General features: G+C 41.2%; 1 protein-coding gene across 1 annotated transcript in view; it reads right to left on the minus strand.

Annotated features, from left to right (window-relative positions):
- Nucleotides 1-17484, minus strand: part of NGR-A35 (neuropeptide receptor A35) — a gene marked incomplete in the record, with an annotated part of 158534 nt that overhangs the window by 25805 nt on the left and 115245 nt on the right. The window contains 1 exon segment of the mRNA NM_001134279.1: nt 10731-10839. Within this exon segment, the coding sequence (NP_001127751.1) occupies nt 10731-10839 (109 nt within the window).

A 17484-nucleotide genomic window follows, 5' to 3' on the forward strand; every position in this document is an offset into this window, starting at 1 on the left:
TTGTCCCCCCGTGCGGGGCCGTGTTCGCCTGCTGGATCGAGTAGCCCTGCTCACTCGTCTCCCCCTCCCTCAGAAGTACGGTTTTCCCCTCCGCTGAGGGAGCGGCCGACGCTGGAGCGACTCCCTCCAGTGTTTGGCCCGTTTGGCCATCGTACGCGGAGGTATATGAGGCGGGACGGGAAACGAGGGCCTTATGTGGGAGCGTGGGATCCGCTGGCACGCTACGACCTTCCGTCGCGCGCCGACCGGGATAGCGGGGACCCGGGCCCCCGCTAGGAAATTGCCGCTCACTGCAGTGTTGCCCCAGCCCCAGAAGCTGTTTTACTTCCTACCGCTTCTATTCGGGTGTTGGATTCGGATGGCAACACTGTGTTTGCTCGAGCTCTGTTGGATTCCGGCGCACAGGGCAGTATTATGTCGAGCAACCTTGCAGTACGGTTGGGCAATCCTATTTACAAGTCTTCTTATTCTATTCGTGGAGTGGGCAATGTTAGAATTTCGGACGTGATCGGTCACACTTCATTTATTTTCTCATCGAATCCTAACCCTCGCTTACAGTTTAGAGTCTCAGCTTTGGTGATGCCTGAGGTGATAGGTCGTCACCCTCTGGTGAAGGTAAATAGTTACATACGGTCATTGACTTCAGACTTACGGCTAGCGGACCCCAAGTTTGACACACCGGGGCCAGTAGACGTACTACTTGGGGCGGATGTACTAGGGAAGCTGCTCCTGACTGGGAAGCGCGTTCTTCATGCGGAGGGTTTGGTTGCAATGGACACAAAATTAGGGCATGTATTGTTGGGTCCTGCGTTCCGGCCGGTCGCTGCGAGGAAATCGGACAATTTTCTGGTCGGGTCTACGCTTTCGGAAGTAGTCCAACGGTTTTGGGAACTAGAAGAACCTCCTACAGCTTATCGAGTTAACCCGGATGAGGAGGAATGTGAGCTGTTTTACCAGAATAATACGGGTCGTCTCTATTCGGGCCGGTTCTTGTTAAGACTTCCTAAGTCTAGGTAAGGTCTAAGTGGGCGAATCGCCCACTGCTAGGCAGTTCGAGGAAGGCAGCAGAGACTAGACTTTTGTCAATGGAGAGACGCATGAGGCGCGACGCGGTGTTCCGTCAGAAATATGTAGAGTTTATGCGGGAGTATGAATCCTTAGGTCACATGTCGGTTTCCAAGGTAGATTGGAGTGCTACGGAGCACTGTTTCCTGCCTCATCATGCGGTTTTGAAAACTCCTAACGGTAAAATTAGGGTCGTGTTTGACGGTTCGGTCACGACCTCCTCCGGCGTCTCGTTAAATCAGTGTCTCCATTCGGGTCCAAAGCTGAACCGGGACATTTCAGACATACTGACGAGCTTCCGCAGGCACCAGATCGTTTTCGTGGCAGACATCCGTATGATGTTCAGGCAAACGGTGATTCATCCGGAGGATAGGCGGTATCAACTCATTCTCTGGCGTGAAAGCTCAGATGAGCCCATAAAAATTTATGAACTGAACACGAACACTTACGGGTTGCGGTCGAGTCCATATTTAGCGGTTCGTTCTTTGCGGGAGTTGGCAGTGAGAGAACGGTTGCACTACCCTCGTGCTGCGGACATTTTGGAACGGGACCTATATGTCGATGACGTATGTACGGGCGCCGACAGTGTCGAAGAGGCCTTATCACGCAAGGATGAACTGATCCGCCTTTTGAGCAGGGGCGGGTACGAGTTGAGAAAATGGCTGTCTAACTGTCCTGAGTTGTTGACTGGTTTGCCAACGGAGTTTCAACAGGACCCCCATCTTTTCGAGAATGTCGATAACCCTAACATGCTGTCGGTCCTAGGGATTCAATATCGTCCGATTCAAGACGAATTTACCTATCGGGTGGAGTTGGAAAATCCAAAGGTATGGTCTAAGCGAACGGTGCTTTCCACAATTGCTCGAACCTTCGATCCAAACGGTTGGATCGCTCCTGTCACTTTTCTCTTAAAGTGCTTCATGCAGCGACTGTGGTCTGCTAACCTGTCATGGGACGAGGGGATTGCTGGTGACCTATTGAAGGATTGGTTGAACTTTTTCTCGTCTCTCCCTGATATTAACCACGTGTCAATACCTCGGAAGCTGGTTCCTGCGGGCAAATACAAGGCGTCTCTCCACGGGTTTTCGGATGCCTCGGAACGCGGATTCGCAGCTGCGGTATACTTGCGAACGGTTTCTTCAACTGGAAGGGTTGATATACGGTTGGTGTTAGCTAAGAGTAAGGTCGCTCCGCTTCGGACACGCATGACGATTCCGAAGCTCGAGTTGTCTGGTGCCGCTCTGTTGACTAGGTTGTTAAACCATACAGCTACTAGTTTACGGTCGGTTATTGATTTAGAAAACACTGTCTATGCTTGGACAGACAGCCAGATAGTGTTGTGCTGGTTGAAGGCTTCGGTTCATACACTTGAAGTTTTCGTGGCCAACCGTGTCTCCCAGATTCAAGGTTCTGAGGTCCCTCTAACATGGAGACACGTGCCTGGTGAGCTCAATCCGGCGGACTGCGCTTCTCGGGGATGCTTAGCATCGGAAATAGTTGATCATCAGTTATGGTGGGGTCCCCAGTGGCTCACCAAGAAAGCTTCTCAGTGGCCTCCCTCTCGCATAGAAGTTCCTCCAGGTCTCGTGGCTGCACCGGCGCAGTTCGAGGATCGAGGAGTGATTCAGGGGTTGGATTTGGATCTGCTCATCAACCGTTATAGCTCCTTGGACAAGCTGGTTAAGGTTACCGCCTGGATTTTGAGGTTTATTCGGAATTGTCGTTTGTCGGTGTCTCAACGCAATATGACACCTGTTGTGTGTCCCATCGAGCGGAAGAAGGCGCTGCTGAAATTAATTGAAGTTGTGCAAGCCACCAGCTTTCATTCAGAATTGAAGGCGCTAAGGACTAAGCGCCCTAAGCTTCGTGGAGCTATCGCTCGTCTTAGCCCCTTTGTAGACGGCCAGGGGCTGATTCGAGTGGGAGGTAGATTAAGTAACTCCAATTTACCTTATTCGGCGCGCCATCCTCTTTTACTTCCCAAGAAGAGCCAGTTAGTTGACCTGTTGGTGATGGATCGCCACATCGCAAATTCGCATTCCGGTTGCAATGCGCTGTTGGCATCCCTCCAGAGGGAATTTTGGATTCTGTCAGGGCGTCGTACGGTTCGGAGCGTCCTTTTCCGGTGTTTACCCTGTTATCGGCTTAAGGCGTCTACGATGCAGCCTCAGATGGGAGATCTGCCTCCAGACAGAGTGAAGAAGATGAGGCCGTTTTCTGGAGTTGGTACGGACTTCGCTGGGCCTTTCATGATCAAGGCTTCACGTTTGCGGAATGTTAGGTTAATTAAGGCTTATCTGTGCGTTTTTGTCTGCCTTTCAACCAAAGCTGTACATCTTGAAGTTGTTGCCGACCTTACAACTGAAGCCTTTATTGCGAGCTTGGATAGATTTGTGTCCCGTCGAGGCTTACCCGAATTGATACGCTCCGATAACGGAACGAATTTTGTAGGTGCGGACCGTTACTTGCGGGATGTAGTAAATTTCTTGAACAATAACCAGGTGGATATTGAAACGGCCCTCTCTCGTCGCGGTATTCGGTGGACCTTCAGTCCTCCAGGATGCCCCCACTGGGGTGGAATTTTCGAGGCAGTAGTAAAATCGGCTAAGACTCACTTGATGCGCGTGATAGGGCAAACCTCGCTCACCTTTGAGGAGTTAACTACGGTATTTTGTAAAATTGAAGCGGTACTTAATTCGCGGCCGTTGTGCCCGCTCAGTTCAGACCCGAATGACTTGGAGTCGTTAACTCCAGGCCATTTCTTGATAGGACAGCCACTCAATGCGTTGCCGGAGTATCCCCTCTCGGATATCAAGCCTGGACGGTTGAGGCGATACCAGATGTTGCAGCAGATGTCCCAAGATTTTTGGAAACGTTGGTCCCTTGAGTATTTACATCTGCTCCAGCAGCGCTTTAAGTGGACGGATAGAACCAGTCCCCCTCACGTCGGTGACCTTGTGTTGGTTAAGGATGCTAACCTGCCGCCACTGCGTTGGCGTAGGGGGCGCATTGTTAATCTGTTTCCCGGTAAGGATGGGACCCCTCGGTCTGCAGAGGTTCTGGTCGGGGACTCGGTTCTCAAACGAGCGGTCACAACGTTGTCCCGGCTGCCAGTTGATTAGGGACAGGTAGGGGACCTGTCCGGGCGGGTGACTGTTCGAAACCAATCCGTTAGTTTTTGAATTTTTACCACGGCAACACGGGTCGCGATTTGACGGTGCCGTCGCGATTTGACATCTGTCACTTTGTCTTGCTTCTCGAACGGGACGGTACCTGTATATTGACGGTCTACGCTAAAGTTGTGTATCATCGCTAATCCTTATCCATTCCTGCCCCATACCCTTCTCCCTAAGTGATACGGCGTGAGAAGACGAAGGCATCGGTTCCGGTGAGTGATTGCATGATATTTTGTTAAAATAGTACATACGGCGCCGCGAATCGCGGCACATGTTCGACGCGCACCTCGTGCTGGTTTCCGTAGCCCTAGGCTGCCACGAGGTCGCTGGGTTCGAATCGAACAAGTACTTAGCAATTCTTACCTTTATAGGTGCATCATAATTTTTGGATCAGAAGGTCTAATTCATCAGTAAAAAATATGTCACTTGAAACTTAAGCATCTCATACATGCTGATCATCCTCTTTCGCTATTTCATTTACACTATGGACTAGGAAACTTCTTCAAACTTCAGTATCAGAAAATTACCCAGGATAACTCCATGATCTTCTTATTTCATCACATCAAGTTAATCTGCAATCGAGCTGTAACTCTTCTCGGCAGGCTCTACCCAATAATCTCCAGGTGGAATACCTTTGTAAGACCCTCTCCAAAATGTTCAATCTCGCTTTTGTGGTGTAAGCATTGGAACACGTAACGCATGTCTTCACGACGGTCAAGATCACGAACTGGTGGTAGGACCTCTTGTGAGTCCGTACGGGTAGATACCACCGCTTTGCCTATTTCTGCCGTGAAGTAGTAATGCGTTTCGGTTTGAAAGGTTTGACAGACGCTGTAACTATACTGAGACCTCAGAACTTAAATCTCAAGGTGGGTGGCGGCATTTACGTTTTAGATGTCTATGGGATCTAGGGATGTAAACCGGTTCGAAGAAAACCGGAGAAAAACCGGTTTTTATACATACCGATAAATACCGGTTTTTATTTAAAAATACCGGTTTTTTACGCTTTACATTCACAGTTCACACCAGTGCTACCAGATCAAATATACAAGCTACAAATATAAAAAAAACCGTGTTTCAGAATCAGATTACCGTGCATTACATTTAAAAACTACAGTGCAATAACCACAATATGGTTGGTAGACTTTTAGCGTACGAAATGAGGACCGTGACCCAAATATCCACATATCTGCACCCAACACTCAGAAATGGCTTTCGCCAACCAGAGCACATGTTGTCTGCAAAAGAGATGGTGCATCGTGAACTGGGGAATCTTCTTGAAGAATTTTCAACTCTCGCTTTATCATCGGAACAGCCAGAAAAAACCACAAACAATTTTAAAAAGCCTGGTATTCTGGATTTTTTGCTTTCGCGAAAACGGGATATTCCGAACGCCACGGCGGCCGCAGTGAATATAGTGCGAATGTATATTGAGACTGAAGCCGCCACAGAAAACCACACCGAAATTGCTGGCACGTGCTAACATCCAGAAGGAGCAGGCTTCTGAATGACGCAGTAGACCAACTATGCCTCGTGCATCAAAATTTTGATTTAATACAATAGTATTAAATCAAAAATAAAAAGGTTTTTATTATTGGATAATATATATGATCATTAAAAGCCTATATAAAATATACTCACCCAATTAATTGCATGAAGAAAACTCTTCGTTTGTACGTAAATTTGTTTTATTTAGTGATTATTTAGCCTTTATGGAAAAAACCTAAAAATACCTTAAAAAACCGGTTTTTTGAGAAAAAAAACGGTAATAAACCGGAGCCAGAAATTGTAATCGGTTCACATCGCTAATGGGATCTAGTGATCACTTAACACCTGGTGGGCTGTGAGCTCTTCCATAAGTTTAAGCAATAAAAAATAAATAATTCAAATTAAAAAAACTCACGCAGCAGCTAGACACTGTCGAAGCTTTGCACAACACACTTATAGGAATATACGACAAAGGGAAGATCTTCCACCGAGCGGATGATATTTGCTCGGTAGACCGACGGTCCGAATGTTGTTGTTCGGAACTTGTATATATGCGCTTTATCTTGAAAATGTCGTAAGCGAGATTCAGGCATCTATCAATTATCTTGCGTTGTATGATGGCTACCCGCCACACACTATTGAGTGCGCATCGTTTATGGGAATACTTAGACGTAGTAAAATATTTATTTAGAACAAGACGTGCTCTGCGGTTCTGCCTGCGTTAAATCAATAATTCAGAAAGCATGAAAATCGTTGCATTCTCCCAAAAAGGAGCAAGAGAAACACGAGAACGTCTATCAACGTCACCGCGATTCAGGAATTGTTGAATTTACGTACAGCGACATCTGTTGGTAACAAACTAAATAGAAATAAAATAAAGAGGGCGCGTAACGGAAGAAATTAAGATGGCGCGTAACGGAAGAAATTAAGATGGCGCGTAACCGAAAAACGTTACATACGTTTTTTCCTCCCTACGTCGATAAAGAAATTTCACTTCAAAAATATCTAAATAAATACGTAAATCCATAAATTAAAACTATTTTTACGTGAAACTTCATCTTAATCTGCTTAGCCATTTTTGTGTGATTGGGTAACAAGCAACCCAACTTTCATGTTAATAGCGTAGATAGGTTAAATGATTTTGTTTCGCAAATGAGTGTTAGTCTACTTTACCTCACTTTCAAAGTTCAATTTGACCAAAAATTATATCCAGCCGGTATCGACATCGAAATCAATAAAACAACAATGTTGAAACTGCGAAGATTTGATTAAATCTCGAGTCGTTCACAGATTTGACTTGAAGTATTAATTTTCGACACTTTGTGGAGCCTTCGTGAAATCCTAATTGAATTTTCTAATTTTCCTTCAATTAATTACTTTGAACATGTAGCTTTGTACGAATTATACTTTGTTATTTTTTTGACAATAGATAGTCGACCTTTAGCCATAACAAAGAGCCTGCACGGCTGTGTGCCACCAGTTTTATTTATTTATTGCTTAGATGGGTGAACGAGCTCACAGCCCACCTGGTGTTAAATGGTTACTGGGGCCCATAGACATCTAAAACGTAAATGCGCCACCCACCTTGAGATATAAGTTCTAAGATCTCAGTACAGTTCCAACGGTTTTACTGCTTTACGGCAGAAATAGGCAGGGCGGTGGTACCTACCCGTGCGGCCTAACAAGAGGTCCTACCACCAGTAATTACGCAAATTATAATTTTGTGGGTTTGATTTTTATTACACGATGTTATTCTTTCATCGTGGAAGTCAATCGTGAAATTAAGTACATATTTCATTACAAAAATTGGTTGCCCTGCCCCCACAACCTGCCTGAGGTATTCGAACACCGCTGCATCGCTAGATACGAATGCACCGGACGTGTTATCCTTTAGGCCACGACGACTTGTAAAAATTACTAAAATATTTAGAACTCATAAGAAATTTTGTTAATTTAAAAAATCTAAGTTAGAAGTCATGACATTAAAATTAAGTCGATAATACTCGGAGTGAATAAAAATCGTAGCACTCTCTACAATTGTTACGGTCTACGAAATTTCGTAGCCATTCGTAGCTATTTCGTATTCAATAAAATTCAATTGATCCTAGGTACATTAAAAAAAGAAATTTAATATTTTGGTACAAAGATGCTTTCGTGAAAGTTTTTAAATAAAATATTTCATGTTTTCGTATAAAGCAAACCTAAACGTAGCTTATTAACTTAAGGTTTTTTTTATGTAACTTATAGATAGCATAGCACTGCCAAAACACGTGGTAATAGTTTAAATATTTGTTGTTTGAAAACAAAAGAAACTAGGCTTTTAGAAAGACGATTTAAAAAATTTAAGCAAATTTTCCGATTGGAAATTCCTAAGTTGGTGAAAGCCAAGTTTCAAAAATTCGTACAAAGATACCGATTAAGCGGCGTACAAAAGCGTGTATGAAAAGTTCATTCGGCATAAGATCCGGGGACCTTGAAAGTATACAGTACATTAAAGCATAATAATGGTTCGAAGTAGAATCTGTATTGTATAGCTTATATAATATATAATAGCTTTATGTACAAGCTAAAATTCTTCATTCGGCTGTTATAGATATTATGTGCACACGTCCCACTTAAAACAAGTTGGTCTGCCCAATACTAAAAAAAAATAACTATTAAAGGAAATGTTTATATTATTATATATATTTTTTCTGTGCGTGTGTTTGTCACTGAACTCCTCCTAAACGGCTGGACCGTATTAATAAAATTTTCTGTATACTTTCAGGTGGATTGGAGCATGGTTTAGATTTACAAATCAGATGCCCGGCAGATGGCATTGCAATCGGTATCTAGGTTAGTTATCTTTCCTAGAAATAATTTAAATGGCAAAACTACGTTTGCCGGGCCAGCTAGTTTACATATAAATATAAAGTATCCACTCAAACTCAAGCCCGCCATCGGAGTAGAGCTCATCCATACTAACTAGAGCCACTGTGTGCATCCATAGTGCGTTTCCAGAGGTCTTTTTTGCTACGTACCATTCGGCTTTGGAATGAGCTCCCCTCCACGGTGTTCCCTGAGCGCTACATGTCCTTCTTCAAACGAAGCTTGTGGAGAGCACTTAACGGTAGCTAGTGGCTTGGCTCTGCCCCTGGCATTGCTGGAGTGCATGGACGACGGTAACCACTCACCATCAGATGGGCCGTATGCTCGTCTGCCTACAAGGTCAATAAAAAAAAACTCAGTTTTAACTTAAAAAATAATGATAAAATAATATAAAATGTACAATAACCAACCACATAGCAATCTAAATTTGCATTTTTAAATCTACAAATTATAATTACGTTTTGTCTCTTATTAAAAATAATTGCTCGAGGAAAATATTCGTCTCCGATATCCACCCTCCCCACCAGCCGGGTAGTCGATACTGCACGTCATTGACATGTCTCGTGCGAGAGGTCGTTACTTAAGAGCGATTATATCGGGTCTATTGCGCGTTTTAATTGAACTGGACCTACGTCAAAATGTATAATGAAAAATTAGACTTGATTTTAATTAATAAAAATGATATCTGTGTGATATTGGATATACAAAGAGGTTTAATAGAAGTTTTTTTTTTATTGCTTACATGGGTGGACGAGCTCACAGCCCACCTTATATTAAGTGGTTACTGGAGCCCATAGACATCTACAACGTAAATGCGCCACCCACCTTGACATATAAGTTCTAAGGTCTCAGTATAGTTACAACGGCTGCCCCACCCTTCAAGCCGAAACGCATTACTGCTTCACGGCAGAAATAGGCGGGGTGGTGGTACCTACCCGTGCGGACTCACAAGAGGTCCTACCACCAGTAATTACGCAAATTATAATTTTGCGGGTTTGATTTTTATTACACGACGTTGTTCCTTCACCGTGGAAGTCAATCGTGAACAATAAAATTGTTAAGTACGTATTTCATTAGAAAAATTGGTACCCGCCTGCGGGATTCGAACATCGGTGCATCGCTAGATCCGAATGCACCGGACGTCTTATCCTTTAGACCATGACGACTACGACTTTTTTTAAACAGAATTACCTACCACCGGAAACCTTTGAGAAGACCCACCGTAAGGGATGGAGGTGCTATTGCTAAGCAGAGGTTACAAAAATAGATCGACAAAACTCATAACTAAAGTGCGTTACCCACTGTAAAATATTGAATTTGATATTATGAAAACACATCAAAGATTAAGTTTTTTTAAGTTTCTAAGAGAGCCCTTAATTGGAACAGAATGCGGACAGTAATGAAAAACTTGTGTTTTTTTTTAAAGTTTGTACACGTATTTTTATGTACAGTGGGCTACAAAAGTACATTGATAGTAAGTACAGTCACAGTCGTATTAACTTTATTATTATTATTTAATTTTACAGTTTAATCTTGCGTTTTAAATACATTCTAATATTTGTAATACTTTACGGTTTTCGTGAACACCGGTGACTAATTATTTTGCAACACTCAATTATTATTGTTACGCCGGTAAGAATAACGCCATCTATTGCCGAATAGTCGAACGAATATCGAAGGACCTAAAAGCACCTAGAACGCTCGAGAAGTACAACGCCATCTATATGGCGTTGTACTTCTCGAGCGTTCTAGGCCAATAGTGGCAGATAGCGGAAACTACGACTAGAGATGTGTGGAATATTCTCGATAATTCTAGGGATGAAGTACCGGCTATAAAAGCGTTGTAGAGATGGCACGCAGTCAGTCAATAATCGAGACTACTCGAAGCGAAACAGCGAACGGATCACCTGAAGCGAAGCGGAACAAGCGAATTGAGAGTTTTATAGTGTTTGTTTTAAGTGTTCTAAGTGTTGATTACAGTTTTTAGTTGTACTTTGGTGAAATTTTATTTATCCCGAACCCCACACGCGTAACATTATGCTAGCTCCGTCTATTATTTTTAAAAAACTTGATACCAGATAGACTATATGCTGGTTTACCACACCCACACCATTACATTAACACGAAACTCACCGGGAACAGCGTAGACCAGAATGAAGCTGAAAGCACCATACAATTCCTTCTTGATGGAGTCAGGCCATTTCTCAGTGCAGAATTCGATAGTTCTCTCCACTAAAATTTGCTGTAACAACAATCAAATTGATTATACAAAGAACAATCGTGAGCGTAACTTATAATTTGTAACCTGAATCTACTGATTTTGTATTATATCTCATAGCCCCCTTAACTTTAAGTGGTTAAAATGATACATAGACACTATAACATTCACCTTAGCCGTCTTCCAAAAAACTTAACTTTGCGGCTAAAATAGAACTGTAGATTCACGTGGATGAATTGATTTTTAAGCTTATGACTCAGTGTAAGTCGCGTTATATGAAAGGTGAAAGCTTGAACGAGCTTACTTTTACTTTTGTTTCAACCACGCCACGTTTAGACCACGACGTTTACATAATCAAAAAGCCTGTGCCCTTATAAACGTTATGAAAATAAGTCTTGATTTAACCCAAAAAGCTGATAGGTACCAAACTGCTCATTGCCGCCTTGGAACAGAAATACGTTCCGATACGAAGGTTCGGATTAAATTTATACTTACTATAATAATAACATAATACAGTTGATACTTCAACCGGTCCCTGATTCGGTAGTGCAGTAAATAGAGCCCGTGACTATTGCGTCAAAGGTCGTGGGTTCGATTCACATATCGGGCAAAACTTCGTATGATTAACAGATTCGAAGTCGTCGTGGCCTGAAGGATAAGACGTCCGGTGCATTCGTGTTGAGCGATGCACCGGTGTTCGAATCCCGCAGGCGGGTACCAATTTTTCTAATGAGATACGTACTCAACAAATGTTCACGATTGACTTCCACGGTGAAGGAATAACGTCGTGTAATAAAAATCAAACCCGCAAAATTATAATTTGCGTAATTACTGGTGGTAGGACCTCTTGTGAGTCCGCGCGGGTAGGTACCACCATCCTGCCTATTTCTGCCGTGAAGCATTAATGCGTTTCGGTTTGAAGGGTGGGACAGCCGTTGTAACTATACTGAGATCTTAGAACTTATATCTCAAGGTGGGTGGCACATTTACGTTGTAGATGTCTATAGGCTCCAGTAACCCCTTAACACCAGGTGAACCGTGAGCTCGCCACCCATCTAAGCAAAAAAGAAAGGATTTGTTATCTTTGTCTGGGTGTTTATTATCTATAAATGTATATTTTTAAACTTAAATAAGTATGAAGGTCAGTCTCTGGTACCCATAACATTGGGAATCCAAATTTGTGGCCGCATGATCGTGTGTGATCTGTTCCCAGTTATTAACTTATTATTTATTTTATTTAACATAATGCCTCAGAGTGAATGGCAGAAATCACGTTACGATTTTTCCATGATCCGGTTTTAGCAAATTACCGTGAACTATGGCATCAATCGGCATACATGAGTAGTAAAAAAAACCGACCGCTGGTTAAAGATCACACTCAGTTCAGTCATCGCCAATTTTTTTATTGCCTTTGTAGGCAAACGAGTATACGGCCCACATGAAGGTAAGTGGTCACCATCGCTCATGGACGTCAGCAATGCCAGGGGCATTGCCAAGTGGCTGCCTACCATTAAGTACTCTCCGCAAGCCTAAATTGAAGAAGGACATGTCATAGCGCTATTTCAGACGTTTTTTTGCCAAATTATCTTACAATACGGAATAGTTACCATCGTCAAAACTCCAGATCCTATTACAAATTATGTACTAGGTCAATGTAAAACTTAATAAAATTATCCTTTTTTAAATTTATCCAACATAATGATTTTCTTGTAAAAGATATTTTTTTTTGTAAAAATTCTCAAGATCTCTAAGCGTCTGGATGTGTCAGCTACGGCAGCTGCGTTTGAGAAATACAAAGATAATCCACGTGATAAGTAAATAAATTAGATACGGGCTCTCCGTTTTGAGATTTATCTCGAGTTTCCTCTGCGATAAGCCGCACTACTGAGCGTGGACTGGTCTTAATTAAAAATACGTAAAGATAATCATAACTATCAGGACCAAAATATACTATTATTTAATTTATATTTCAGTATGAAGTCATTGAGTATAATCTTCATGTTGTTGTAGATATGAGGATAAGATTAACGCCCACGCCTTCACCGACCACGACATTGTCAAGAGCATTGTTACATTGGGAAACTTATACTGTCAGAGATTAGACATATTATATTATTTTGTAACAGCTTCAAAGAAGAATTATAACAATGGAAGCCTTTTGCAATATTTATAACCAGATGACGCTGCCACATATATTATATAAAGATTTGAAATGACAAAAAAAGAAACATGTGTGTAATTCACACGTGTTAGAAGTGAAACCTTAAAAAATTAAAAAACAATTATCCTAAATGTCAAGTATATGTAAAATTTTGTCATTAGTAAATAATTGTAAATCATCTTTTATAGTATGAGGTAGCGCCCTCTGTGAATCGATATTTTAACGTCACGTATAATCCTAAATTGAAATTCACTACAAGGGGTTTCATACGCACGTTAGTATTAAAAAAACTCATAGATGGCGCTGTATTAAAAAATTTCGACACTTCCGTTGCATACCTTTGTAACGTTACATCTGTAAAAATTTTACCCTCATGCGCCTAAAGAAGTTTCACTTCAAAAAATAATAATATTAATAATAAATACGAGATTAAGTTCAACTATTTTTGAGTTGGAATTATTATTCAGCTACGTTCAAAGTTTAATAATTTATTTATATTAGAATAAGTAAGTAAATACATTAAAGGGGACACGTCACTAAGACCTTGTCTCTGAAGACACCAAACTACGACCCAACCGCGTGAATAGGTAATTTCAATTTGAATAAATAACTAACACTAGTCGACCCGAAAACTCATTTATGAACATAATGTATTTATATTCAACTAGATGTGTCTTACGCCTTCACACTCATCGTATTAAATCTTATTTCAAATTATTTGTGGCAAAATGTTTTATTTTAGAACCCTTGTTGCCATCGTACAAAAAATATCAATTATTAAGATAAACTTTTTAATACTGAATGTTTTTTTTTTAAATCAATTTGCACCGTAATCACTGCACATTGCTTCAGCGTATAAAGAATATCGATTAATTAAGGTGGCTGTATAAATTAATTTTATTGTATATGTAGTCAATGTCTTCGCTGAACCCCGATTTCAGGGCTCAGTTTTTTAAATTTGTTTTTTATTATTAACGATTCCTTCGTCGCAGAAAGCTTTCGTGAACATTCGTGAACATTCGTTAAGTACATATTTCATTAGAAAAAAATTGTTGCTACCCGCGGGATTTGTACATCGACACGTTCCAACTCCATACAAATTTGAGTTAACTTTTACGCCATCGAGAGCGTTAAAAAACTCGAATTAAGCACACTGGAGTATAAGCGTTGAGGCCACGAGGACTTCCATTATTCGTAGCCCAATTGTTGAATTTTAAATCATAAATTTCAACAAATATATATATGTAATGTATGTATATGTGTGATGTGTAATATATTCTGTATGCACTAGGTTTGTGTTCCTAAATTTTTTTTCCTTTTACGGGCCTACTGGAAGAGATTTCAACATGAAATAAGTAGTGCCCTTGTACTCTGTATCCTTATTGTCGTGTTTTTTCTAACAGCTGTGTGTACAAAATATATTAAATTAAAATTAAATTATTTGCAATAAGCATGTATTTTCTATTTTTCGCTCAAAAGCACTTATCGTAGTAAAGTTATATATATGAGACGATTATTTGAGTCAGTTCTGTCATGCATCTATTATGCTGCTATTTGTACCTTATAGTTTTCGATTATCCGACCACTTAAAAGTTTTGCCCCGAATATATTTGTATCATACTATCGTTAGAATATGATCGAATCTAAATCTTAAAGAACATTATCGTTTATAAAGCTTTCCCGTATTAGATTCAATGTTACGAGACGAAAAGACACGTTCTATATTTTTATAAATATCTTCTTGCGTCTTACATCTTAGGTAATTCAGGTCTATCCCACAAAAAAAGGGATCAAGCTAAGAAATTACAAGAATTCATTTCAACGAGATCTTGGATTTAGAAATATAAAATTATCTTCAGATGAAATGAGATGCGATGGGCATATCGAAATTAATAATAACGGTACCCGTTTCAAATCAATTCAAAAGGAACTTAATTTATTAGGCAGGTACTGTAACTGTTACGCCCTGTGGTTCGGGATAAATAAAAATTCTACTGAAGTATAAATTACAACTGTATGTATCGCTTAGAACACTCACAGAACACTTTAAAATTCTCAATTCACCTCTTCCGCTTCGCTTCAGGTGATCCGTGCGCTGTTTCGCTTCGAGTAGACCCGATTACTGACTGCCTCATGCCATTTCTGCAATGCTTTTATAGTCGAGACGACATCCTTAGATTTATCGAGAACATTCTGTGCAAGTCGAGTGACTTCCATGTGTGTTTCCACTATCTGATAATAGATGGCGTTGTACTTCCCGAGCTTTCTCAAAGTTACGAGTTCCTTTGATATTCGTTTCGGCTATTCGGCGATAGATGGCGTTACTCTTACCAGCGTAACGTAACCTTACGAATATTAACCATCTGTTAACAATAATTTGTGTGATGTCATTCATTTTTCGCAATTTATGGCTCAATGAGTGTAAGATACTAAAAAGCTTATGTAGGTATCAAAATCCAAGGGACCAACAAACGTAATGTAGAAAATGTTGACGTAAAATCATTAAAGAAGGTAAACTACACAAAATAAATTTCAGGTTAAAAAACTGTTACAATGTTATAACACCGATCCAAGGTGAACTCCAGACATCTACACAAAATGTACAAAATTTAATCGTAATGCCATATTTGAGATAAAATTCAATCTACAAAATGATATTTATTTGACAAACTAGATCTTAGGAGCTACTTTTGACCTTTCCAGACGAGCAAATAAGTTTTATAAATAATACTGAACGAATTGTGAACTGAGTTACGTTTGCACTCAGTTAAGCGTTTTACGTGATGGTCTGTGAGAATGCTAATGAGAGAGGTCCGATGTGTGACTCCAGCCACTCAGAGGCATTACATTCAGGCTATTACATTCGTTACAAGTAGGAATATCCTCGTTTTGTTTTCTTGCCTTCATTCCGATACCCTGCGTAACAAGGTTTTTATTTTTATTGCTTAGATGGGTGAACGAGCTCACAGCCCACCTGGTGTTAAGTGGTTACTGGATCCCATAGAAATTTACAACGCAAATGCGCCACCCACCTTGAGATATAAGTTCTAAGGTCTCAGTATAGTTACAACGACTGCCCCACCCTTCAAGCCGAAACGCATTACTGCTTCACGGCAGAAATAGGCGGAGTGGTGGTACCTACCCGTGCGGACTCACATGAGGTCCTACCACCAAACTCTACAAAACTTGCATACGTTGCGTCATGACCTATGCCATTGGAGTATTTGTTCACGACGAACCACTCATATATTAACTCTCTCTAGGTCAACCAATCCCGATTCTTGAGAATAATCGTCAAAGCGCCATGGTACATAGGAATGTCGATCTTCACCACGACCTAAATTTAGAACCGATACGTAAGTATCTTAAGAAAGCATCAGAATGCTGATTTGAGAAAGGGGCGCGACACGATAACCCTTTCACCGTGGCCGCCACTAATTACGTTACTCGACCCAGGCGACGGGGCAATGCAAAGCCGCCGTCGCCCGAAATATGTTTTGTCGGATTTCCCAGATTCACTCTCGGTACTTTCAGGCTCTTCAAGTATCGGTCACCGTCCAAGTAACCCATAGACACAACCCACCACGTTTCTCACGAGATCTTCTAAGTGAGTCGCGATTTCAATCCATTGGTAGAATCTTTTTTTTTAATTGCTTAGATTGGTGGACGAGCTCACAGCCCACCTGGTGTTAAGTGGTTACGGGAGCCCATAGACATCTACAATGTAAATGCGCCACCCACCTTGAGATATAAGTTCTAAGGTCTCAGTATAGTTACAACGGCTACCCCACCCTTCAAACCGAAACGCATTACTGTTTCACGGCAGAAATAGACGGGGTGGTGGTACCTACCCGTGCGGACTCACAAAAGGTCCTACCACCAGTGATAAAAATCTGCGAAGCACTTCTCTTATTAGGGCCAGTGTCAACAAACTCTCTCAGGTAGACCCCGAGAGCTCATTAACCGTACCGTGAGTAGCTGGAATAGCCCCTTAGGCTACCAGCAAACAGGTAAGGTCTCACCTGTCTTTATATTTCACGAATGAAATACAAAGGACCTTTTTTTGAACAGTGTAGGTATTGTGACGAGCAGTCGTTAGTTAAATTGGCTCCACTTTACTATCCTTTTGAGCCCGGGAAGATCAATTTGCGACAAACGGACACGGGAAAAGGTTTATTTTTAGTTATAGTAGTTTGGTCGCAAGTAGCACATTTAGTAGAGAAATATCGCTAGTACATTTATATTCTGAACAAAGGTAGAAGAAGGATTGAAATAGCTAAATTGTTACTGATTGTCATCAATGACAAATTGGGATATGCTTTGTGAAATCACCTATGGTTAATAAATAATTTAAAAGATATGTTATGTGTAGTGCGTTCAATTTTGGAATCTAGGTATAAACACAATAACACGGTAGTTTCTCGACCGGGTATCCGTAAATGGATTCCCCAGCGTTTCAAAAAAAAAAAAAAAGGGTATAGCAGTTTACGCTAGTGACATTAATGGAA

Source organism: Bombyx mori, chromosome 22 (assembly GCF_030269925.1).
Source record: "Bombyx mori chromosome 22, ASM3026992v2".
Taxonomy (NCBI): Eukaryota; Metazoa; Arthropoda; class Insecta; order Lepidoptera; family Bombycidae; genus Bombyx; species Bombyx mori.